Genomic DNA, 27,162 nt, shown 5'->3' on the forward strand with positions numbered 1-27,162 from the left:
CAATCTCCGTAGTAGAGTCGGTAGTAATGCCGAACAACAGCCCCTGCCCCTCTCTTGTCACCCTCTTTTCCGGCAGCAATCGTGTAGGTCAGGGAAACAGACTCTTGGTCCCTACCTCCTTTTGCACCGTTTGCCAGCACAGAATATATATGTTTGCGACATCCGCCCAATGCAGCTCCTGCCTTGGACGGTGCCACTTTCCTAGATGTTCCGGTCTCCGCGACGGCAACCCCCCGACGGGTTTCATTGCGTCATGTTGCCAGGCCGCATACCCAAATCCACCGGGTACTCCAATGCTTACCCAAGGACGTCCAGTCCCAGGGCCACAACAGCAGTTGCGTCGTAGCCTTTCACAACCCAGGCGTAGCCACCCGTCACTTACTCCCATAGTGACGACGTCTCCCCCGTCGCACTTAAGAATGCTGCAGTCAAACTGTAATGGATTAACTGGAAAGATCACGGAGATAGTCGATTTCATGAAGCGGCACAACATCCGCATTGCTGCGATTCAAGAGACTAAACTCATAGCCAGATCTGCTCTGCAGACCTGTTCTGGGTATAATGTTCACAGAAAAGATCGCGAGAGCGGAAATGGAGGCGACCTCGCGTTTATCATATACCACTCTGTGCAATATCATATATTTCATCCCGACATCGGCCGCAGGGACATCTACATTTCTCCTGCCACCTGTTGTCCCATTGGACACCGCCCTAATATCAGCGCCTTACTCACTGGCAATATTCTCATTATCTTAGACGATTTCAATGCCCATCACGATCTGTGCCATTCAAACTTGTAGGCAGACAGTACGGGTGAGATGTTGGCGGATCAAATAGAAGAAACGATGTTCTGCACAATAAACGGAGACGCCCCTACACGTGAAGTACGAAGCTGTCACAGTTCGCCGGATATATCAATCGTGAGTGCAGTACTCGTAAACTGCGCCAACTGGCAGCCGATGGTAACATTGGCATCCGACCATCTGCCAATACTTATTTCGCTCGAGTGTACCGCCGACTTCATCGTTACAGAAAAACGCACTTTCATAAACTTTACAAAAGGAAAGTGGGACGAATACAAATCCTTTACATACAACCGCTTTGCTGCCCTCCCTATCCCGACTGATGCTCGCCAAGGGGAGCGTGCTTTCCGCAAGGTCATTGAATCCGCCTCGACTCGCTACATTCCCGCCGGTGAAATTCCCGAAATTCGGCTTCACTTTCCGGCGGAGGCCGCAAATTTAGCGAGAGAACGTGACCTTATAAGATAGCTCAATCCCGGCGACCCCCAAATAAGGGATATAAACCAACGCATCAGATTGCTTGTGGATGAACACAAGCGGGCGAAATTGGAGGAGCACCTAAGCGGTTGTAACTTCTCTGCCGTGGTAGGTAAGCTTTGGTCCATCATAAAGTCCCTGTCGAATCCGACTAAGCACAATGACCAAATTGTTATCGCCTTTGGCGATAAAGTGCTGTAGGATGCGAAAAAATGCGCGAGCGCTTCCTGCCGACAATATATAATGCATTCTACGGTCGATAAAAAAGATAGACGGAGGGCCAACAGACACGCACATAAACATAAATTCAGCGCGTGTTCAATTACCATCACCGCCAAAGAGGTTGAGGACGCCATCGGTGGTCCCGCTACTAAAGCCTGGAAAAACAGCTAACATAGGAGAGTCATATCGCACGATATCTCTCCTATCGCCAGTAGCCAAGACGCTTGAAGCCATTTTGCTCCCCTACTTCAAAGCAAATTTGCAGCTAGCCTGTCATCAGCATGGCTTCAGAAAACTCCATAGCACCACCACCGCGCTAAATGCCATTAGCACCCAGATAAATTGCGGTTTAAATCAAAACCCCCACCATACAACAGTACTCGTTGCGTAAGACCTATCAAAAGCTTTTGATACGGTCAACCATGGCACGTTACTGCAAGACCTGGAAGGGTCTACTCTTCCTTCATGTCTTAAAAGGTGGACCGCAAATTATCTGGGTGGTCGGCAGGCATCGGTGCAATTTAGAAACTAAACATCAAAACCAAGAATAATTAAACAAGGGGAGCCACAGGGTGGTGTCCTATCCCCACTTTTGATTAATTTCTACATATCAAAACTACTTTCGCCACCAGAAGGAGTTACTATCGTTTCCTACGCCGATGACTGCACAATAATGGCCACAGGCCCAGGCCCACAGATCGATCAGCTTTGCAACAGAATAAACGGCTACCTCCCTGATCTCTCCAGTTTTTTCGCCTCGCCAAACCTGGCATTATCACCGACTAAATCCTCCGCGACTTTATTTACAACATGGACGTCCCAAATGTTGACCATTTTGAACATCCACGTCGATGGCACTATGCTACCGACTGTCCTACATCCCAAGATCTTGGGTGTGACGTTTGATCAGGATCTACATTTTGGTGAGCATGCAGCCGAAATTGTACCGAAAATCCAGAGCCGTAATAAAATCCTCAAATCCCTTGCTGGCAGTACTTGGGGAAAAGATAAAGGAACGCTCATTACCACATACAAAGCAATTGGCCAGCCGATTGCATGCTACGCGTTCACTATATGGGCGCCAAGCCTAAAAACCACTTACTGGAAGAAGCTACAGGCCTGCCAAAATACTGCTCTCAAGACCGCCATGGGCTGTCTTCTTATGTCCCCAGAACACCGTCTACATAATGAAGCGAGAATACTCCCCATCAGGGAGAGAAATGAGATGCTTACCAAACAGTTCCTGTTGAATACCCAAAAACCTTGGCATCCCAACAGACATCTGATTGATGAGCCAGCACCGCCCAGGGGCTTAAGAAGTCACATCCGTGAGCATTATGAGGAAATACGGCACCTGAGAACTCAGCCGTATGAAGCAAAAAACCACAAGCATGTCCCCAGTGAACACAAACCGGCGTCGGCCCTTTATGCCGGGAATTGCCGGGTGAATCAAGAACTCAAAGAACAGTACCCAAAACTTGCATACTCCCCAGGGAAACGCGAGTCACTCTAGCTCAACTTCGTTCTGGATACTGTAACAGGTTAAACTCTTACCTATCCAGAATCAACCCCGACATACAAAATGTATGCCCGCTTGCAATGTGTCCCCATATGACACCAACCATCTCTTTAATTGTAATGTGGAACCAACGCTTCTAACACCTCTCTCATTATGGTCCACCCTTGTTGAAACAGCAAGTTTCCTTGGACTCCCGTTAGAGGATATTGATGACAATTAGTGATCGGTCGCACCTATTTGGTGGGGCGAAGCACTGCTACAACAACAACAAAAACACGAAAACAGTCCCGAAATAATACAGAGAAAGTCCTGAAATCATTCAAAAGTGGCTCCGGAACAGTTACTATAGAAATCTAAAATAATCCCGAAGTAGGCCCCCATTGGTCCGGAAAGTAATCCTAAATATATCGGGAGATAGACGATTCGAAAACAATCCCGAAATTATGCAGAAAACAAAACCCGCAATAACTTCTAAAAAATACCGACATGATCCAGTAATTGATTCCACATTGTTCCAAAGATAGTCCCAAAATGATTGTTTCGAAATAATTCAGAATTGACCTCGAAATGACGCCAAAATTATAAAGATGATCCCGAACGTGTTAAAATGATATCACAAATACTCCCGAAATGTCCCGGAAATAGTCTCAAAGTTATAACGAAAACGATCCCGATATGATTCGGAAATAACCCAAAAATGGTCCGAAGATGGACGTGAAATTGGACCGGAAACTATCCGACATCGTCGCGAAATAGTTGTGAAATGGTTCTCAAATAACTCCGATACGGTCTCGAAATGATGCAGAGAAAGCCAGAAAATTATTCGGAACGGGTTCCTAAAAAGTTACGATATGATCCTTAAACAACGCCGATGATCCCTAAGTACTTACGAAATGATCCTGAAAACCTCCCGAATAGTCTTGCGTACTCCTTCCAAGTGACAGCTGACGACTCTACCAACTTTTCAAAAAATGCTTAGACCCTGAGCTGAATAAAGTATGACCTATATCCAAACCATCACAGGGATAGGTCAAAAAGGCACATATTTAGAAAACTTCCCTCGAGGGTTTCGAAGACACTTCTTAAAAAAAATGCTTAGATCTCCTTGCTTAAAACCGTGAAAGTCAAAAAATAATTTAAAACGAACTGTCCTCAGTGGGCACGATACCCCCTTTTACAAGAAATATCAAAGCTACCTTCGCCACCAGAAAGAGTTACTATCGTTTCCTACGCCGATGACTGCACAATAATGGCCACAGGCCCAGGCCCACAGATCGATGAGCTTTGTAACAAAATAAACTGCTACCTCGCTGATCTCTCCAGTTTTTTCACCTCGCGAAACCTGATATTATCACCGACTAAATCATCGGCGACCTTAGTTACAACATGGACGTCCCAAATGTCGACCATTTTGAACATCCACGTCAATTGCACGACGCTACCCACTGTCGTACACCCCAAAATCTTGGGTGTGACGTTCGACCAATGTCTACATTTTGGTGAGCATGCAGCCGCCACTGTACCGAAAATAAAGAGCCGTAATAAAATCCTCAAATCTCTTGCTGGCAGTGCATGGGGAAAAGATAAACGCTCTTTACCACTTACAAAGCCATTGGCCAGCCGATTGCATGCTACGCATCCCCGATATGGTCGCAAAGCCTAAAGACAACTCACTGGAAGAGGCTACAGGCCTGCCAAAATACTGCCCTCAGAACCGCCACGGGCACCATCTACATAATGAGGCGAGAATACTCCCCACCAGGGAGAGAAATGAAATGCTAACCAAACAGTTCCTGCTGAATACCCAGAAACCTGGGCATCCCAACAGACATCTGATTGATGAGCCAACACCGCCCAGGGACTTAAGGAGTAATCTCCGTAAGCATTATGGGGAAATACGGCACTGAGAACAGAGCCGCATGAAGCCAAAAAACATAAGCAGGTCCTCAGTGAACTCCACAAACAGGCGTCGGACCTCTATGTCCGGCATTGCCCGGTGAATCCTGTACTCAAGGAAGAATACCCTAAACTTGCAGACTCCCTAGGGAAACGCGTGTCACTCTAGCTCAACTTCGATCTGGATACTGCAACAGGTTAAACTCTTACCTATCCAGAAACACCCCCGACATACCAGCAAGCAATGTGTCCCCATGAAACCAACCATCTCTTTCATTGTAATGTGGAACCAACGCCTCTAACACCCCTCTCATTATGGTCCACCCCTGTTGAAGCAGCAAGTCTCCTTGAACTCCCGTTAGAGGATATTGATGACAATTTGTGATCGGTCACACCTATTGGATGGGGGAAGCACTGCTACAACGAAAACATTGGCAGTAGATCCTTCCACTTTTTAGCTATCTGTATGACAACGTCATCAAAATCCACCTGACTGTTCTGACGTCCCTAATTTACAAAAACAATAATCCGGATATAAAAATATTCAAACGTTCACATTTATAATATTGTAACGAATGTTAGCAGCACTGAGCGATGCTATCGTCTCTAAGCCGATGCTAAGCAGTGACGTGAATTCACATCCATAGATCAATCATTATGTATCTACATAAACGGAACAATAATTGCGTCTACACATATGTACCATGTACGTATACGAGCAGCGGAGAGTCAATGCACAAACGCATGCATATATCTGAGATACTCCTGAAAGTATGCAATGAGAAACTATAAAATCATGCAATTGTAGTTACAGCTGAGAAGTTTGAGAGCTGCTGGACTAGTAGATTCTGGAAGCGCCTAGAAGATGCGAACGTTGAAATCCAAGAGTATAAAAGGCGGCAATTGTAGAGGCGCTGAAATTCAGTTTGATTTGAGTTGTCAAGCAGTTTCGACTAAGACGCTATCCGGCGAGCAAGAGCAGTATTATTTTGAATAGTAGAGTTTCATTTGAGCTATCAATCAGTTTGGTTATTAAGCAAGCTATTCGTTGCACAGTTTGAGTGTTATTGTGAAGTACTTTAATAATATTACAAATTGGAGTTATTTATTTAAGAGTTTAGTGATTCGAACTTAGCAGAGGATTGCAAATAAGAGGATTTGCAAGTAAATTCGTTACAATTGGTGTCAGAAGAGGAATTGTTGAATAAATTCCAGAGGACAACACTGAAATGGCAAAGTTCAGTGAATTGAAGATCCAGTAACTAAAGAAGGAGTTGGAGAGCCGTGGATTGAATGCAAGCGGCGTTAAACTCGAACTTCAGGCACGGCTACGAGTGGCAATGGAAGCAGAAGGAATTGATGTGGACGAGTATATCTTTTATTCTGATGAGGACGAGACAACAACAAAAATTGAAGAGAAAAATGAAACACCGCAGACAATGGCGAACACAGACCTGAACATGATATTGGCTGCAATATCGGCACAAATGTCCGAAATGTCATCACAAATATCTACCAACATGTCATCACAATTGGAAGAACAGAAGACACATATTGCAGAAATGTCGTCAGAAATAACATCAAAGATTGAAGAACAAGAAACGCGTCGGAACGAAATGTCGGAACAAATTTCAGCACAGATATCATCTCAGATCTCCACACAACTAGAAGAGCAGGAAGTCCGTATATCATCTAAACTGGAAGCGCATATGGAAGAAAAACTAACCAGTTTCATGAAGGCTTCAGTGGTCGACAGGATAAAATCGAGGCCGAGGTGGATGCTATGAGAGGACGTATCGAGCAGTTACAACTAAATCGTCCAGCAGTTTCAGCGAGTAATCCAAAGGTAAAAACACCATCCTTTGACGGTTCTGTTCCTTTCCAGGTCTTTAAGCTACAGTTTGAGAAGACCGCAGCAGTGAACAACTGGAATGTGGAAGATAAAGTTGCTGCACTGTTCATGGCGTTGAAAGGGCCTGCAGTTGAGATTTTACAAACCATTCCAGAGGGCGAACGGAACTGTTATGAAGCATTGATGGGCGCTCTAGAGAGACGATACGGAACTGAGCATAGGAGACAGATATACCCAATGGAGTTGCTGAACCGCTTCCAGAGACCTGGTGAAACATTGCAAGAGTTTGCGTCGGATATTGAAAGGCTAGCACATTTAGCAAATGCGGACGCACCCGTGGAATACACTGAAAGGGTAAAGATTCAGAGCTTTATAAATAGCATACGGGACGTCGAAACAAAGCGAGCTACATACGCAAACCCAAAGCTAACATTCGCAGAAACGGTGTCACAAGCTCTGATTCAGGAAACAGCGTCGCTTCTGTGTAAGCCAGTTTTCAAAGCACGCCGTGTGGAAGTAGAAAGGCCAGAGTGGGTAGACGCAATATTGGAGGCGCTGAAAGGATCGCAAAAGCGGAGTGAAAAAGTTATCAAATTCTTCAAATGCGGGAAGTCCGGTCACATTGCACGTCATTGCGATCTTGGTCCTAACAGTTCCAACAATGTGGGTGGCCGTAAACGCAAAGCTGGAGGAAATGAGCAAGAGCGTGTCGGATGTAAAGAACGAAAACTTGCCCCGGCTATTGAATGTCCTGTGATATCTGTGTCGCAAATTGGAAGGAAATCAAGCAGTCTTACCGTCAGAGGGAATGTGGATGGCAAGGAGCGTGTACTGACTGTAGATACGGGCGCATCTCATTCCTTGATCCGATCTGACTTGGTCAACAGGAGAGTAAAACCGTTACCTGGAGCAAAGTTGCGTACGGTCACTGACGAGTATAACCAAGTTCTGGGAGAAGTGGTATGTGAAGTCTTGATTGGAAAGGTCACGGTTCTACACAAATTCGTTGTGGCGAAGATCGTTGAAGAAGTCATATTGGGAGTGGACTTCATGGTTGACCACGACATCAAGATCGATATGAAGAGAAGGGTGATGCGTTATGAGAACCAGGATATACCACTTAACTTCAAGTTGGAGAAAGGGTTCAATAGTAATCGAGTAATGGTGGAGAAGACTCGACAAGGGCCACGAAAGTCAAAAGAAAAGGGTGATGGATCGAATGTGCCAAATAAACCGAAATTAAAAGTACCTGCGAGAAAGACCGGCATCGATAAAACCTAATGGACGCACTAAAATGACTGAAAGAATTTTTCAGATGGAATGCAAGGGTGGTTTCAAGCCAGCGCGCACTACTGTTGTGAAACGTCCAGACGATAATGATGATGCATAGTCAATCCGTCAAGTGCAAGCTCTGCGAAGAAGTTCATTGGCCAAACAACAGAGTGCGAGGGAACGATCAAGACTAATGAGTAGTAAGATGAAACGCAGGTACAATGAGAACAAAAATTCGGAAGGTTTCTTGGAGGGAGATTTGGTACTGTTATACAACCCTCACCGGCGGAAAGGTGTTCCCTCCAAGATTCGGTGCAGTTGGGAAGGCCCGTACAAAGTTGTGAAGAAGATCAGTGATACCATCTATCGCATACAAACCACTGGGAAACCACGGATTAGAAGAGTAGTTCATTTGGAAAGGCTGGCAGCGTATAGATCGAGAGATTTGTCTGATCGGGACGATAAGATTTAGGTGGAAGGCAGTGTAACGAATGTTAGCAGCACTGAGCGATGCTATCGTCTCTAAGCCGATGATAAGCAGTGACGTGAATTCACATCCATAGATCAATCATTATGTATCTACATCAGGGCTATTCATTTCATAGCACAATTGTGCCCTCTCAATTCCCACGCATATGATTCGCTCTGTCGTCGTTAATTGAGTTAGTCATCGCTTGGCACTTGGCGTAGCAACATTGGTGATGGGTATCGGCGGATCGGTATCAAAATATGTTTGAAAATTATGCGCGATGCATATGTTTGTTGTTAGCTCGTTGCTTGCTAGTAAGCGACTAAATGAAAAATCAATTTACCCGCACGATTGCGCTCTCATTAATACAGGTGCACTTTCAGTTTTGAATAGCCCTGATCTACATAAACGAAACAATAATTGCGTCTACACATATGTACCATGTACGTATACGAGCAGCGGAGAGTCAATGCACAAACACATGCATATATCTGAGATACTCCTGAAAGTATGCAATGAGAAACTATAAAATCATGCAATTGTAGTTACAGCTGAGAAGTTTGAGAGCTGCTGGACTAGTAGATTCTGGAAGCGCCTAGAAGATGCGAACGTTGAAATCCAAGAGTATAAAAGGCGGCAATTGTAGAGGCGCTGAAATTCAGTTTGATTTGAGTTGTCAAGCAATTTCGACTAAGACGCTATCTGGCGAGCAAGAACAGTATTATTTTGAATAGTAGAGTTTCATTTGAGCTATCAATCAGTTCGGTTATTAAGCAAGCTATTCGTTGCACAGTTTGAGTGTTATTGTGAAGTACTTTAATAAAGGCCATTTTGCATTATTACAAATTGGATTTATTTATTCAACAGTTTAGTGATTCGAACTTAGCAGAGAATTGCAAATAAGAGGATTTGCAAGTAAATTCGTTACAATATTATTAACAAAAAGTAAGATTTGGTGGAGAAATTAAACATGAACTCACTTTTTTTTCACACGTCCGTCGCCCATCTTTGAGGAATTTGTTTTCTGCTCGCAACTTTTCCACAATACCACGCAATGAGAGTATAGTTTGCTCTGCTGAGTGTCCCAATTGTGTGTTGAGCTTGATACCAGAACATTTGCAAAGTTCACGTCGGGCTTCAGCTTGCGCCATCTCTTCCTTCAAAGCAATGATGTAACTGCAGAGCAAAATTTTGGAAATTTAAATAAGCATTCCCTTCTTATCGAAAACTAAACAAGAGCATCGCACTTACTCTTCCAAATATTTGATACGTTTCTGCAAACGTTCGGTTACATCTCCTTGTCTGAGTAGATCGTTGTCAAGTTGCAGCTGCAAATTCTTCGCCTCCAAACGTATATTTCGCGCCTCGATCTCTGATAGTTTCTCCTGCAATTTTTCCATTTCGGTAGTGAGCGCATTGCTGCCCTTACCCTCCAATTCCATTGTGAGTATTTTACGTTGTTGAAGCTCAATACGCGCTTTGAGTGCTTCAATCAACTCTGCGTGTGGCTGGTGTTTGTCGCTTGTCGCACCACCACATACTCCTCCCGCAGCACTGGCCGCACCATAGAAATGCGCTTGCACTTGCTTCTGACGATTGTCGTGTGCGTGGACACTGTGTATGGGAGAACTACATTCGCTACTCGCACCCGTATATGTTTCTGGACTCTCTGAAGATGTATATTTACCGCCGCCGCAGCTGCTGCCACCACCACCACCATGATGTAGATTTGGACACGATGGTGTGCGACAACATTTCATTGATTGTAACGCATTACCTGCTAGTCCCGCTCGACCAAGTTTCGATTCCAATGTTTGCTTCTCTTTTTCCAATCGTGCTATCATAGTGCGCGCCGATTGCAGCAGCGTACGCGTTTTCTCCAAAGCTGCTTCGGTCTCTTCGTACTTGGATTTGAATTTTTCGGCATTTTGTTGCCAACGTTTTTGTTTTTCCCACAGGCCAACTTCGGATGCACTCTTGGCACGCTTTGCATCGAGCATTATTTGTTGGCGTTGTATTTGCGCATGTGCATCCTCAAGATCGAGCTCGAGTGTGTGTATACGTTTTTGTAGATTTTCATTCTTAACACGTGCGTTCAGCTCGGTTTTAATGGAGACCACGGGACGTTTTATCAGTTGATTGCGAAGCGATTTGTTGAGCTCGCGCGCTTGCTTTTCACGTTGTGTTAAGCTCGTGATCTGACGTCGCAGCGCCTCAACTTGTGTGTGATAAATTTTGTTGGTGGCTTCGGTACGTGTGAGATCGGCATGTAGCTTGGATATCTGGTCAGCCGAATAGCTGGATGAATCCTTGAAGTAGCGTTGTTGATCATCCTATTGTAGAGCGAAAAAAATTAACATTTCTTAATAGCTGACGTGGATGCGTTCCACAGTAACCACAGGGTTTTGTTGACCCTGTCTGTAAGAAGGTCTATGGGTAGGAGGTTTATTGTCGAAGTAACAGCAAAAGGCATCCCCGAGGGCAGCTGCCAGAATGGTGGATATGAATTCGCTCAGACCCAACTGCCATAGGGAATCGAATGGATACTGTCGTCAGTTGGCTTTCCTTTGGCAGTTGGGTCCACCGTTGTAAGTCGGAGTCGATGAAGGTTATACTTTGCCATTAACCGCATGTCGTTGGGAGCAAACTTAGGTTCGAATGAGCTGTAGCTACCCCAGTAGAAGAAGCTGACTTGGACTACGTGAATTTTCGTTGTAATAGGTCATAAAATGAGGATGAAATAAGCTATTTTTACATACGGAGATGCTAGACGGTAAAAGATTAATAAACCCCAAGCCATCATCCTCCATTAAGATACAGCCGCCGCGATCTGGGTAAGAGATTGGCGTAGCAGATGATCCTAACCTTAAAATCATTCGAGACGATCGCAAACGAGGACCCCCGGACTACCATGATCACACTGCAGGCGAGCACAGAGCCTTGATTTCCGGATGGCTATCGGAGTAAATATTGAATTCTCTAACCATAGCAGTAGTGGAGAGCATCCTATCCACCTCATTATTAGTCGCCGCAACTACAGTCTTCGGGTAACGTGAACTTGCGGCTTACATGTGTGTTGACAGTGCTACGTCTTACATCGAGCTTCTGACAGAAAATACACCCGCAAACCTGCCCTTCTACCCATCTGTGCACTGGTTCATTGCCAAATTTCTGCTGTTGTTGTTGTTGTTGTAGCAGCGCTGCCAAATTTCCCTCTCGGTGGAATGATGTTACCTACCTAAGCCCTTCAGTGTCGAGTAGGTGTTGTTGTTGTTGTAGCACCAAGGACACTCCCCGAAAGCCTTGGGGAGTGTTATCGAGTTGATGGTACTTTGCCGGATGCAGATCCGGTACGTTCCGGTACCAAGCTCGGCCATCTCGGGAACGATTTGTTATGACCATATGCGACCTTCTCGGCCATCACGCCCTCCCACCCCCTAGATACAGAGCCAGAGCCTCGGCTGTTAATGAAACAGGATTCGGCACGGATAGGTGAGGTTGATAATTGGGTTTGGAGAAGCTATGTATTGCGCAAACCCCTTGAATCCGATATTTTAGTCGCCTCTTACGGCAGGCATACCTACCACGGCTATATTCCAACCCCCTAACCCGCTGGGGTAGTATCGAGTAGCTTATAATTGGGTGTAAAATTACAAGGTCTTACCTTGGCACCTTACCTGCACCTTGAGTTCCATTACGATTCTAATCTGCTTGCTGTGATACAACGTAACTTTCGTTCTAAAGTGGCCAATTGACAACAAATCAACTCGATTATCTGCGAGAAGCTAATTTCCTGACGACTTATTAGAGAACTCAACATATGGGTTCACCAAATACGGACATCATGGCAGATAAGTTAAAACCGCTAAATGATTCATGTAGATCCGAGTTTAAACAGTGCTTGAGAATGTGCTAAGGAAGAACTCGTGTAACTAATATTAAAGTTATTGGGCTTTGCGCATCTTGACATAAGGGCTTACACTTGTCACTAGATACTATAAATTTCACGACTTGTGGAAAATGGGTGAAATTAATACATTACTTAGTACAAGAAACCCAGTCAATCAAAGCGACTCATACCGCACTCATTTTATTAACTTGCTCCTTGCGCTACGTTTCAATATACTCGAAACCTCATCCTGCTATAGGTGTATAGAGGATGATGAGGTGTATTCACCGAATCACTTTATGCTTGATTGCACAGCTTTTGCTTTTGCGACAACTAGGCGAAATTATTTCGGTCGCGAATCACTTGGAACTTCGGCGGATTTATTCAAGATTGAGATCGGTCTCGTTAGAAACTACAGCGTTGCTACGCAAGGATTCTCTAAGTAGCTATAGCTGCGTCACCGTTATTCAATGTGGTATCATAACGTACCTTCATGTTGTCAGGGCAGCTGCCACCTAACCTAACCTAGATAGATAATTAATTGAGGATCGCACTGCGACCATTGGTCTATTGTGCCCTCAGCTGCTTCATAGCACCTCATCCAAGCCGACATCTTTGATGAAGTTCACCTTGCTTGATGGATTTGATGTGAGAATGCTCTGGCCATGGTCAGCCCATAAACTTAGCCCTACGTCTTGAGATTGCGTCACACTCCAGGAGGATATGGTCCGCCGTCTCCGCTGAACGATTACAAAATCGGCATGTGTTGTTCGTTATTATACCCAGCTTTTGCATGTGACTGTTCAGTATACAGTGTCCTGTAAGAATGCTGTTAGGATTCTTAGGTTATCTTTCGAGAGGCCTATTAATGCCCTATATCGAGTTGTGCTGTAACCCCCTAATAGTAACTTAGATTGTATCAGGCCTGGTATATTGCGCCAGTGTTCTTATCTCTTTTCCCTTTCTTCTACTAATAGCTGCGCCCTAATTTCCTGTGGGTCTACTGGCAGGAACGGCTCGGGACCAATAGGTCGTGTAGTTGCTGCCTCTCTGGCCATCTATCTATCTAACCTAACCTATTATTTCGCTGGAGTTGAATACACGAAAGTTTGTAGGACAGAGGGTCTAACAATTTGTAAGTAGTGTAGCTTACATGAAAATTATTAAGCGTCTCGGTAAGATCATTTATGTGCTTGTCCTTCTCCTCCAGCAGTTGTCGCATTTGATCTATTTCTGGATTTGCTGCACACCCTAAAGATTTTTCTCGTTCCTCATACAGATTTACTCTGAAAAGAAAACAATTTTGAAATTTAAAAAATTCGAAAGTGGACGATTTCCCTATTGACCAACTTACTTTTCTTTCAGCAGCGTTAACTCATCCTCTTTCACAGCTAGCGCTTTCTCCCAATAACTTGCTTTCTCCTTCAATTCTTTAATTTGTTTCATCAACGTATTAGGTATCTCCCTCAAAGTTTCCGAATCCTGTTTCTCTAACTGCTCGTTAGCATATGGCCCACATTTATCATTTCGCATATCTCGTACATCAGGCGGTCCGGGTGATGGGTCTTGTTCGAACATTTCTTCGATCTTCTCGTCGGTTAGCTCATTCAAACTATTATCGCTACTATCAACACCGCCGCCACCACCCTCGGCTCCTGTTGCTAGATCAAGCTTTTCTATTGAATGTTTACGCACACTCACAATTTCTAGTTTTGTTTTCAATTCAAAAATTTCCATATCTTTGGTTTTTATATTGAAGTTCAAATTTGTAATTGTGCTCTTGAGATCGCCAATTTCAGTGTTTAGTTTTGTTGTAGTAATTTGTATTTGCTCACGTTCGGTTTGTAAGAGATCTTGATACTGACTAATGGCCTTATCCTTCTCGGTGAGTAGAGTGTGGAAGGATAGGATATTTTTCTATGAAATAATGAAAAGGCTGACGTTTGATTTAAAACGACATTGAATAATATATACGAACCTCTATAACATCATTTTTGGGTGTTTCGACTGTTTGAACATTCGCTGTGGTCTCCGTGGAAGTAATTAAGTTGCTTGTAGTCTTGTAGTTCTCCAATTGATTTCGTAGTTCTTCAATGCGCATGTTAGCATTTTGTAGCCTGAAATAATAGAAGTTTTTATAGAAATATAGAACATGCAAGACTAAGTTCGCATCAACAAGCTAGAAATATTCTGTATTCTATGCAAAATGACGACACCGTTGAGAAAGATTATATCTGCACTTTGATCTACACTATCGCAGAAGCGACATAAGCTCGGTTTCCAGCTTGTACATATGACTCTTGAGTCCATGTTGATATCTAAAAAAGTTTTCCCTAATCCTCCCATTGATGTTGATTATCGCCTAAAAGCGATTTCTGTTATATGTTCAACTTTTTGTCTGGTTTAGTACTGTGATTTGAAATCCGAGCTTTATTGTGCTCATTATTATACTCAGCTGAGCAGAGCTCACAGAGTATATTAATGTTATTCGCAAAACGGTACCCCGTAACGGCATAAACTAATCGAGATAGATATAGACTTCTATATATCAAAATTATCTGGGCGAAAAAAGAAATTCATTTAGCCATGCCCATCCGTCCGTCTGTCTGTAAACACGATAACTTGAGTAAATTTTGAGGTCTTTTAATGAAATTTGGTGTATAAGTTCCTGGGCACTCATCATCTCAGATCGCTATTTAAAATGGACGAAATCGGACTATAACCACGCCCACTTTTTTGATATCGAAAATTTCGAAAAACAGAAAAAGTGCGATAATTCATTACCAAAGACGGATAAAACGATGAAACGTGGTAGGTGGGTTGATCTTATGATGTAGAATAGAAAATTAGTAAAATTTTGGACAAAGGGCGTGGCACCGACCACTTTTAAAAGATGGTAATTTAAAAGTTTTGGAAGCTGTAATTTGGCAGCCGTTGAAGATATCATGATGAAATTTGGCAGGAACTTTACTCCTATTACTATGTGTGTTCTAAATAAAAATTAGCAAAATCGGATGACGAACACGCCCACTTAAAAAAAAATTTTTAAAGTAAAATGTTAACAAAGATTGAATATCTTTACAGTATATAAATAAATTATGTCAACATTCAACTCCAGTAATGATATGGTGCAAAAAATACAAAAATAAAAGAAAATTTCAAAATAGGCGTGGCTCCGCCCTTTTTCATTTAATTTGTCTAGAATACTTTTTGAACAAATCTCACCTGGTCTTTCTTCGCTTCACTCTGCACTAAATAAAAGGGTTCGAAGTTTTTTTTCATAAAATGTTATAAATTTAGTTTTATTTATCCAATAATTAATAATTGCAAATTAGTTTCAACTCTTCACATACTTCAACTTCACAGGTTATCTTTTAAATTGTCCACGATATGGAAAGAAGATAATTTTCTTAAAACTTGAGCTTTTTACTTTAACTATTAAAAATAGAAGAAATATATACAAGAGCGCGTCCGCGATTGCCGAGTGATAGTACTTGACTAATTCGTTGAAAAAAGGATCGTTGCTGACGATGGCAGCACTTGTGAATTTGCACCTTTCCACTCGCCGCGCACGGCTGCGCATAAGAATTTCGCCGCCGTCTGGATCTTATTGGAGGCGGCTTAAACACTTTTAATGCCATAAGTCGACCAAAAATTTACCAATCCTTGTGAAATTTGGTAAGGGTATAACTTCTATGCTATAACTGTTTTCTGTGAAAATGGGCGAAATCAGTTGAAGCCACGCCCAGTTTTTATACACAGTCAACCGTCTGTCCTTCTGCTAGGCCGTTAACACGATAACTTGAGCCAAAATCTATATATCTTTACTAAACTTAGTTCACGTACTTATCCGAACTCACTTTATCTTGGTATAAAAAATGGCCGAAATCCGACTATGACCACGCCCACTTTTTCGATGCCGAAAATTTCGAAAAATGAAAAAAATGCCATAATTCTATACCAAATACGAAAAAAGGGATGAAAAATGGTGATTGAATTGGTTTTTTGACGCAGAATGTACATAAATTTGGGTGTGACACCTACCATATTAAGTAGAAGAAAATGAAAAAGTTCTGCAGGCCGAAATCAAAAGCCCTTGGAATTTTGGCAGGAATACTGTTCGTGGTATTACTTATATAAATAAATTAGCGGCACCCGACAGATGATGTTCTGGGTCACCCTGGTCCACATTTGGGTCGATATCTCGAAAACGACTTCACATATAAAACTAAGGGCCACTTCCTTTTAAAACCCTCATTAATACCTTTAATTTCATACCCATATCGTACAAACACATTATAGAGTCACCCCTGGTCCACCTTTATGGCGATATCTCGAAAAGGCGTCCGCCTATAGAACTAGGCCCCACTCCCTTTTAAAATACTCTTTAATACCTTTCATTTGATACCCATGTCATAAAAACACATTTTAAGGTTACCCTAGGTTCATTTTACTACATGGTGATTTTCCCTTATTTGATAAAGGTTGAAGGAAAATCGTTCCAAAAAACGTCACCCTTGGCCTACAATTTGGTCGATATTTCCCAAACGTATGTAATATGGAATTAAAAACCACTTAAAAACCATCTACGAAACCAACGCAGCTAAGATCTCAGCTGAGTATGTAATGTTCGGTTACACCCGAACTTAGCCTTCTGTACTTGTTTTTAGTTTAGGTGTTTACAGCCAAGAACTTTTAAAGTACTTTCACATTTCCAGTAGCCACCGTTCCTTTCCAACCTTTTTGGAGTACGCTGTCGACTTTTAACTCTATCCTACCTCTTTGGAAACCTTCCACAAAGGCAGATACAGTAATTAGTAGGCGTCGGAGCTGAACTATCAAGTCCAAAGATCTGCGATAATGAAAGCTCCTGAAGGAATGGTACACTAAGAGGGCATATAAGGCAATCAAAAATGTGCACAACTGAAAATCGTATCAGAGATACTCTGTATATTTTATCTAGGCACGGATGGGCCGAAATGTAGAGAGCTCGTAAAGCTCGTAATGAAATCCTAAAACTCACTTAATTCTATTATTTTCAGAAGGATCTTTCATATGTTTTGCGGGCTTATCTCTGTGCACAGTCTTACTAGAAATGGTCTCAACTAGAAAATTGAAGGCAGCTACGGCAGTAGTAGTAGTAGCAGAACAGCTCTCCATCGATCTCCGGTATCTGCTTGGGTTTTGTGAGAACTTACAACTCTGAACATCTCTCATTTGACTTTTTTCCAGCTATACATTGTCAATGTCAGGCCTGGAAATTTTAGAAGAGTAGGAACCTATCTCCAAAATTATGTAAGTTTTAACAAAAAATTAGACTGCATATCCAGATTTTCCCTTACATTTTTCAGTAGTTAGTTTAACAGACTGTTCTGTGACCTTGTGTCATGTAAGTAGCTTCAGTATGGTCTCTAAAAGGCATTTGCCCATGGTTTTTGAAAAACAATCGAGACGTTTCTACAAACATATATCTATGTTCATGTACTACAACCACCTTGGCGCTAAGTATATCACTTCAGACGACAGCTGGTTCCATTCTATTCGAGTTTATTTCCCCATCAAAATAGAAGAGAGTGAGTTTGTGCGTCTGCGCGAAAAACATAAACAAACATAAAACGTCCACATTTTTGCCACTGCATCCCGTGCAAATGATAGCTGCATCAAACGGTTTGTCATGTGCTAGTTTCCTATATATGTCGGCCCCGCAATATCTTCAAATATTGTTTGGACTAGTCCACGCCTAAGCGTACCACCACCACCTTTTTAGTAGCAGTAATGCTGCCCAACAAGTACCCGCACCAACGGAACTTTCAGCCCACACTGGTGCTTCCCATAACTCAATATGTCTCCCAGAGTCGGTACGGTATACTATTTTGTTCAGTCAAATCCAATGAGTGTCGTTATTAAACTCAGATATCCAATTCATGCCGAAAACGAAAGCAGGTTTCTTAGTGAGTCGCATGTTACTCTGGCTGAACTTCGATCTTGACGTAGTAACAGGTTGAACTCTTAAATATCTAGACTTTCAATTGTAATTTGGAACTAAGCCTTTAACAGCAAAATTTCTATGGTCAACAATTTTTAAACAGGCAGTTTCCTTGGACAGTGGAATATAGCCGACGTTAAAAATATGACAATAAAGTTTCCGTCACATCTCTCACTAAAAAGTAGTTATACCGCTAAACCCTAGTTCTTCTGTGTTGTAGGACAGTGTAAATAACGCGCGTTACTTCTTTGTTGCACAAACTGGCTTAAATTCTAAATATTAATGGAGCTCAAATCATACTCCGCTTGCTCCTTCAAACGAAGTGAGGCTTTCTTTTCCCTGCTTGCATAGTTGGACTCCGCTTAAAAGTCCCTTCTGAGCCGGACTGTCTTCCCTAATTGGTGCCATCTGCTAGATTCTAATTCGTCGAACTATGCGATGCCTTCGTAGGGCTTATACAGCTCATCATTATATCTGAATCTTCGTTTGTTCCCCACCTTTTGGAACCTTGCGTAGTTTCCATCCTATCACAGTTCCATTTCAAAACTCACACTAGGTTCGGTTAGGTTGAAATGGCAACTGTGGAGGAACGCAGAGGCCAATATCAGTATGCCTGTTGTGATACAACAAAAATACACCATTACCCCCTTTAAAGACCTGATAAAGAATACCAAGCCCTTACTCCACGACCTGGCTTATCCATAAATGGAGCTCCCAAACAGTTGCAGATTAGGTGATACACCGATCACTACTCATCGTCGTCTTTACAACTCTTAATGAATCGATGATAGGAAGCCCCTAAACTTTCTGCATTACCACCAATAAGTTGGTACCCAGTTAGTTTTCCTACGAGTGAGGACGTGACGGGATTTTTTAATCGTTGGCTTGAGAGTGGATGTACTCTTTAAGCATTAGCTTACGTTCGGAAGTTCGCTAATATATGAGTATACTCACTGTTCTTTACTCTCCTCAAGCGCCGAATCTCGTACATTTAATTTTTCTTTCATTTCCGTAATCTGGTGTTTAAGTTCTTTGTACATCGACTCTCGTGGAGAACTTGACTCATTAGATGCCATCAATTCAGTTTGTACACTTTGATTTTCCTTTACTTCAACAGCGGTTTGAACAATGGCGTCGGTAATTTCTTTACTTAGTTCACGGCTTTGTTCTTTCAACTTCTTTTCTTGATCTTCATCGCTGTTGAGTTCTTGATTCGATTGTGGCTCAGAACTCATAACTTCTTCCTTATGTGATTTCGACTTCTCTTCAGTTTTATATTGCTCACCGCTCTCACCAATGGTTTGCGTTGTAGCATCCGCTTTACGTATGCGTCGTTTAGGTGAGCCGATGGGTGATAGATTTTTATCTAACATTTCGACAATTGATTTTTGTCTTAGCAATTGAGCTGATGTAGTAGCCGTCGATAGCTTACGTTCAGCTGGTACTGGTGCTTCAGTATTAGTGGCTGCATCATTTTGTTCTTGAGCAGGCGGAAATGTGTCTGTCTTTACAAGCACAGTTTCTTTCCCTTGCTCTCCAGTATCACCGGTTGTATTGCTTAGTTTTCTATTCTCACTGAAGAGCGCCACAATAGTTTGCCAATGCTCAGTTTCTTGTGCGGCATGTAAGCGTTGTTCTAGTAGTTCCGCTTGCAACGTGTCACACTTCTTTTGGAGATCTTGCAAACTTGCTTCAAGTAGCTTGCATTGCGTTTCGGATTTGATAAGCTAAAAAATGAATGCAAGGATTTGTTAACTTATAGTCAATTTATTGGATTTTCTTATCATACATTTATTAAGTTGTGAGACTCATCTGCTGGCCCACTTTCATCTCTCAATTTTGCCAAAATTGATTCTTTAACGGTCTCAATGAGTTCATCCTTTTTATCGTTTTCATTATTGTGTAAACTTTTCTTGGCGAATTTCGTATAGGCAAAGACAAAATTTGTTAGGAAGATAAGTGGAGTGAATTTGGCATACTTTTCCCGTAGCATATGTAGCGATTTTTGTAGGAACCTATGAATATAAAAAAGTAACATCCAGCTTATTATGACAACGCGTTCGCAGCTCTTACTTTATTTTGATATCTTTGGTACTGCATTCCAGCTGGAAGCTCTTGGTGAGTTGATTAAGTTTTTGTTCCTTAGAATTTGAGTCTCGTTCTATTGTTGATAATTTTTGTTGCAAATGATCATATTTCAAACGAAAGTTGGATAGCTCCTGCTTTGCTGAAAAGAAAAGACATTGTTTTTAAAGAAGCCGCAATCGATCAGGAGATCGATCCCTACTGAAATGCTTTTCCTGTTCTTGTTATTGCAGTAATAGTCTTAAAGACATTCCCCGAAGATTTCGGTAAGTCTTATCGATATTGATGATTTGATTCGACCACTTAAAATCTTCCAGTTCATAAAATCTTTACAAACAATGTAGGTTTTTTTGAGGCGGAAAAGAGGGCCATACGAAATACGTGAGAATTTTCAGAACAAAACAACAACCATCAAAGCAACCAAAAAGAGCAAACGAAGGACGTATCGATATCAGACGTAACGGATTCCTAGACGGAAACGACTTTCACTTTAATATTCAACTAGAAGGCCGCTGGTAGCGCTACGAGCACCTATAGTGGTAAATGAAAAGAAAATGAACAGTGAAAGCCAAATAAGGCGGAATACGCTGCTAATTACGTCAAACAATATCAAAAGCGGTAACGTTGTATGCTTTACCAAGGACAACGAATACTATGAGTAGAGAGTGTTAAAGTTATCAAAGGGAGATTCCTATCCTTCTACGTAACCACGAGAACATCAGGCTGACTCTACAACGAGGTTGTAAGATATGACGTAAATGTGGTCATTGTGATTGTGGACGGAAGATGACCGGCATCACTATTAAAGAGAAGTGGGTGAAGATTCAAGTCAGGTTGCTTAAGCTTACCGTAAGGCTCGTGCGCCACAATTTGACTGGTTTCCTGTGCGCATTATGAGATATAGAGTCATCAACTCCGCTGATCAGGTCGCAATGCACTTCCTCCCTGGGTAAGCAGCACAAATTAGAGAAGTTCAGAACTTCCAGCTTATTCTAGCAGCGGGAGTTCCAAAGAGAATGGATGACTTGCGTGCTTGTGTACTTAGTTGAGTTTTCAGATCAAATATTGAAAATCGAAAACAAAGTAACTCCATCTTCACCTACGCTCTTCAGTGCTATTTAGCACGATCGTCAGGGAGCAGTCTTTTTTTAACGAAACCTAAACGAATTACATATAGTTCAATGTAATTTTAGTTCTGTTTTAAGGTTTCTTAAATATATAAGTCTACCTGAGGAAAGTACAAAATAGCATAGAAACGCTTAGGAAAATGTCGCATGAATTTTGAATGAGCCTTTAATAACCAAAAGTCGTTCTTAGAAGGTACCAAAAACAAATGAACCGTACATACCACCCTCAAGTTCCCGCTGCATTTTCGCCAATAAAAATTTCTCTTCGCTACTACTTTGCAGATCTGCCACCAGATGACGCAAGTTAACATGATTATCGGTAATTTCATTCAATAACTTCTGCTGGGATTGAATTTGACTTTGCACTATTTCAAGTAGGCTTTCCAATTGTGCCAACTTTCGCATAGACTCATCACGCTCTTGTTTAGCCGATTTTAGTGATGTTTGTAACTCTTCATATTCCACAATTGTTAAATAATCGAGCTGTAGATTCTCATTTATAATACCATAATCAGCACAAATATCAGCTATTCGAAGCTCGGGCGCCAATTTCCCGTCAAAGAGTTGTTCCGTAATGTACGCCAATTGAGCGCGTAACTCTGTATTGGTTGCTTGCACTTGTAAGTAATCTTCTTTGCTATAATTTCCCGCATGCGATAAATATTCATGCTCCACTTCGAGGCTATCAAGCTTATCTCTGAGTATCGATTGTTCTTTCTGCAACTCGGCCACCTTCTCTATGTGACTCAATTCGCTTTGTTTTAGCTCATTAAGCGTATTATCAAATTCTACACGCATAAAAGCATACGAGCTCTTCTCCTTACTAAGCTCTCTTTGTACGCATATGAGTTCGGCTCTCAAATTTGCATAATTCTGTTTCAACTCTACTTCACTTGCTTTCATTTGTTCTTGTAAATCTTCAAACGCATCGCGATACATTTCAAATTCAGCTACTTCAAGCTCGAGTTTACGTGTTTGAGCCTCAAAATCAGTCTTATCGATCTTACTTATTACAGGCAGTTCCTTTTGATCTATATGTTTATTGGGTGTAGTGGGTCGCGTAGAAGAGTCCAGCACGTTTGGTAAATTCAGCGATAGATCTTCAATAGAGCCATTAAGTTGCTCGGTACCTTCGCGCATACTCTCTACCGAGCTTAGATCATCTGTCGCATCTGCGTCGTGAGTGTCAGGGTGCTGTTGTTGTTGCTTGATTACTTCACGTAAAGCCTCTTCACGTGCTTTCAGAGATTGCAGTTCATTTTGTAGCCGCTTTGGTGTGTCTGGTACTGAACTTGTGCGTAATGCCTCGAGTAGTCGGTAGAGCATTTCTGTATCGATACTGATGTGATCTGAGGATGCTGCAATTACGATGGTAGAGTCGTTTATTAATATCACAATTTTTATATATGAGAAATATTTACCATCATATTCTCTTAATTTCTCCAGTATTTCCAACATCCCGGCCCTCAGAGTATCGTTCTCATCTAGTAAATCTTGATATTTCATCTGAGCGGCCGCCATCACTTGGTTAGTTTCGTCTGGGATCTGGTGAAAAAAAAATTAATTACATGTTGGGCTACCTCGGATTATCGTGAACTACTATATTTGGAACCAGTCCTATCACCATTCTTTATAGCCTTCCATACCCTCATACTCAGGAACCCATATAAATTTAAATCTGTTCGGAAATCTTTTGGTATTGATGACCACAAGGCTGCCAGGATTCAATAAAAGTATGTTTCGATAGGAAACTCACACAAAGGCGTACTCTCAGACCCTTCTTAAAATTCTACTAAATTCCATAACCAAATTCGATTCCAACCACTGCATCGCGGAGTTCTCATTTCCCGCTCACGTGGTCTTCCGTTGAACTTTCGAGAAAACAAAACTCCATTTCCTCAAAAGAACGGTGAATGATAGGATTGGAAATATTTATCAAGTCTACTACAGTTGCCATGAGTTTGAAGATCTTCCAAGAGCTTGTTCCTCACGAAGCGACAAAATAAAGATTGTTTTTCCATGAGACTTGTCGATCGGGGTTTTCTTATAACTAGGGGAAACCCTACCTAGGACTCGAGAAGTCAGCTTATTCAGCTCCAGAAATTAACGAAGTTTTTTATGAAGCCATCGGAAAACATAAGTACTGGTTTTAGAAACTCCCTGAAATGGCAATCGCTGTCACCAAAGAAGTTATAGATGGGATCTGCCTTTTCGGTCAGGGATAAACTCTAGGCAAACTCCAACGCAGTTAGACTGAATGCAATCCTACCATGGTGCGATGACAAATTTGAACATTCTAGTTCGTAAATAAATAAAATCAATGCAAGGCGCTATAATCTCCGAAGAGACTTCAGGTCGAGCTTCTCTCCCGAACTGCTTCGTGCTTTTTTTAATTTTTACTACCAATTTGGCGGGACCGGACATACATGTTTAATGCCGCCTCCGAACGGCATATGCAAGGCAGACGAGCTTTCAGTGAGAAGCTTTTCATGGCAGCAATACACTCGCAGTGCTTGTAAAATCACTGCTGAGGGGCGGCCCCGCTTAAAAAAACTAATTGAAAAATTTTGATTCTAAATTTTTGATGTTGCTTTGCCCGGGGCTTCAACCCAGGGTCTTCGCTGTGGTGGACGGAACACGCTACCACCATATCACGGCAGTGACCTGGCGGCCATAACCGGGAAGTTATTTCAAGCGGACTACATTTTTTCCACCCTCTCTATCGAGAAAAGGTTCTCCATAAGAACCCCTGAGAGAAGCATACGAAGAAATATTTTTACCCCAAGGCCACAAGCCGGCGGATACATAGCTCCAAACTATGTTACAGAGGCATCTTCTCTCACTCTCCTGTAGCACTGCTCCGCCCCATCCAATAGATGTGACCACTCACAAATTGTCATCAATATCCTCTAACGGGATCCGAGGAAACTTGCAGTTTAAACAGGGTTATACCAATTGAAAAGGTGGTTCGTGTTATGTAGGGACAATTAACAAGCGGGGCATAAACTGGGTATGCCGGGCTTGATTCTGGACAAGTAAAAGTTTAACCTATTACAGCATCCAGATCGAATTTGAGCTCGATTGACGCGCGTCTCCCTAGGAAAGTTGCTTTCCTTAAATGCGAGTTGACTACTTGTCCTTGAGAAAGAGGTTCGCAGAGCGTTTGTTGGCATAGTACTTTGCCAACTTTTTTTGGATGTCTCGAGGGCTTTATTGTGCTTCTTTTCTGCAAACGGGTGTTTTCTTAGCTTTAATTTGTAATCCCTTTCCTCTCCTTAAGTATAAAGCTGTCCAGCTACTTTAGCGTGGTCACATGAGAATCTCAATCTCATGAGGAGGATATTAAGAAAAAGCTTATTTGCAGATGCTCTGCTGATATCGAGGAAATCCTGCGTACTATTATACTAACGAAATGATTCAGCTTTCAGGTTGAGATGTCAACTGAGTTGCGAGGGACAGGTGGAAGAAGACTTGATCGACTTGTTTTAGATCAATTTGACTTTAACGCGAAACAGAGATACCTGGCATGGCATGTTTCGGATCAGGCAACGTCATCTATGAGGTCCGGCTGCAATTAATGACCATTATGAGGGTAAGAAGGGCTCCAGCTTATAACAGTGGTACTATAACACAACAACATATGCCAGCCTGACCTAAGAATTAATATGATGGCTCATTTTAAGAATTAATATAGTCTCATGTGCAGTTTATAAAAAAACCGCTAAAAAATATTAAAAAAACTTACATCCAACGAAAATTTGCAGTTCACACAGAAGTTTACTCCAGCATTATTAGTCTCATTGCTCACATTCCTACTCTCTGTAACCTCACCAACCTCGCTTGGTATGCGAATACTGTCCACTGCACCTCTTTCTTCTTCAACGGCTGATGGTGCAGGAAGTTGTAGTTGCTTTTGCAGCTCCAGCAGCTCTTTCCTGTGATTGAAAACTCATTAGTTAGGCTAACTCTCTTCAATAGTTGGGATACAAATACCTTAAATCACTTTTATCCATCTTTAACTGCAATCGCATCTCCTCGGAAGCACGCAACTTCAAGGTCAAACGTTCGATAATTTTTTCTTTATTACGCTCCTTGGCTACCAGATTCTTTGCAGATATTATCACATCATCGGGTATATTTAAGCGTTTACGTAATATACCATTCTCATAAGCGATTTCATGCATCGAATTAAGCTCCATGATGAGCGCACGAATTTGCTTGTCTCGTGAAACTATCTTCTGCTCCAAAGAGCTACACTTACGTAAAGCCTTCACGAGACCATCTTCACCACGTTGATAAGCTTCGAGTGCTGAAATAGCTTGCATTGCTTGCTTAGATTTGAGAGCATTGTCTTCCTCGCTGCGCTCTAACATTTCGGAAAGTTCGCGGCAGTGTTCATTTGCTGCTTGCAAAGATTGTTCGATGGTTATGCAACAAGCGCGTGTTTTATTTGGATTGCGCGCTTCTTCTTTTTCGGCTGAAAGTTGATTCATGAGTCTGGTGGAAGACATCATTTCATCGGCTAAATTTTTAATTTTGCTTTCGAGCGACTCAATATGTTTGTCACGTGACTCGAGTGCCTGAGCAAGAAGTAGAGAAGGAGGTTATTGAGATAAATTGAGTGAAAAGTGTACTTACGTGTAAAAGCTTTGTGGTCTCTTCATCGTCATCATCACTAATAGCAGTAGTAGCGAACCCTTTTGCACTACCGCTACCCTTAATGCTCTCTGATAGACTTGCGGGCTCTCCAGCTTTTTCGAGACGCGCACGCATTCTCTTGACTTCTTTCTCTTTTGTGTCTAACAAATTTTTCCATGACTGGGCTTTAATTTCCAACTGTTCGATAAATCCTTTCAAGTCACGTTCACTCTTGTCACGTTCTTCTTCAAGATATGTGATATTACCTTCGAGACGCGTGATTTCTATATTAAGTTCGTTAACTTGCTCTTTGAGCGCCTTTCGCTCACTATCGACGAGTGTTATATCGGCGCTGAGTTGTACAAGTTTTGCCTTACTCTGTTGTAGCTCCGTCTCACATTCGATTATAGTTTTTGATTGGGCGATATTTTGAGTTTGAAGAGCCTGTGGACATTTTTGGAAATTAATTTAAAAACAAATAAAATAAAAACAAGGCGCGATATATCTCCGTGGAGATGCAGACCTTGTTAATTTTCCCTATAATTAGCCGGTAGGTCCCCTACAAGTTTAATGGCGACTCCGTACGGCATCCACAAGGCGAATAGTTTTCGTTGAGAGACTTTTTCGGAGCAAAAGAAATGTTGGAGCTTCTGTACTGAGCCGATCATATGATCTACTGCTCATACTGGGTTAAATGGTTATATAATACTGTTCCTCCCTCTACTGATAGATTGGCTTTGAGGTGATTTTATCAATAGAATTCATAAGTATTTTTAACGGTTGATTCGATACTGCAGAGAAGTTCGCTTGGCCGATCACGAGAGCCACAACAACTCACCACTTTTATTAATAAATAAAGTTCTGCTCTTATGAACTAATGCGAAAGTGAGAGTCATTTCCCCAGTATTCGTAAAAGAGCTTCGAGGT

At 42.0% G+C, this 27,162-nt stretch overlaps 1 protein-coding gene across 1 annotated transcript in view; it reads right to left on the bottom strand.

The window, feature by feature from the left end:
• The window catches only part of Cep290 (Centrosomal protein 290kDa), a 34,241-nt gene that overhangs the window by 3,511 nt on the left and 3,568 nt on the right, over positions 1 to 27,162 (bottom strand). Inside the window, exons 4-16 of the mRNA XM_067787294.1 lie at positions 26,236 to 26,679; positions 25,591 to 26,177; positions 25,343 to 25,532; positions 23,019 to 23,142; positions 21,819 to 22,955; positions 20,459 to 20,612; positions 20,175 to 20,400; positions 19,340 to 20,112; positions 14,378 to 14,516; positions 13,754 to 14,316; positions 13,553 to 13,685; positions 9,762 to 10,843; positions 9,491 to 9,686 (exon numbers count right to left, since the gene is read on the bottom strand). Of these exons, the coding sequence (XP_067643395.1) occupies positions 9,491 to 9,686; positions 9,762 to 10,843; positions 13,553 to 13,685; positions 13,754 to 14,316; positions 14,378 to 14,516; positions 19,340 to 20,112; positions 20,175 to 20,400; positions 20,459 to 20,612; positions 21,819 to 22,955; positions 23,019 to 23,142; positions 25,343 to 25,532; positions 25,591 to 26,177; positions 26,236 to 26,679 (5,748 nt within the window). The remainder of the gene's footprint in view (positions 1 to 9,490; positions 9,687 to 9,761; positions 10,844 to 13,552; positions 13,686 to 13,753; positions 14,317 to 14,377; positions 14,517 to 19,339; positions 20,113 to 20,174; positions 20,401 to 20,458; positions 20,613 to 21,818; positions 22,956 to 23,018; positions 23,143 to 25,342; positions 25,533 to 25,590; positions 26,178 to 26,235; positions 26,680 to 27,162) is intronic.

This window comes from Eurosta solidaginis, chromosome 5 (assembly GCF_040869045.1).
Source record: "Eurosta solidaginis isolate ZX-2024a chromosome 5, ASM4086904v1, whole genome shotgun sequence".
NCBI lineage: Eukaryota > Metazoa > Arthropoda > Insecta > Diptera > Tephritidae > Eurosta > Eurosta solidaginis.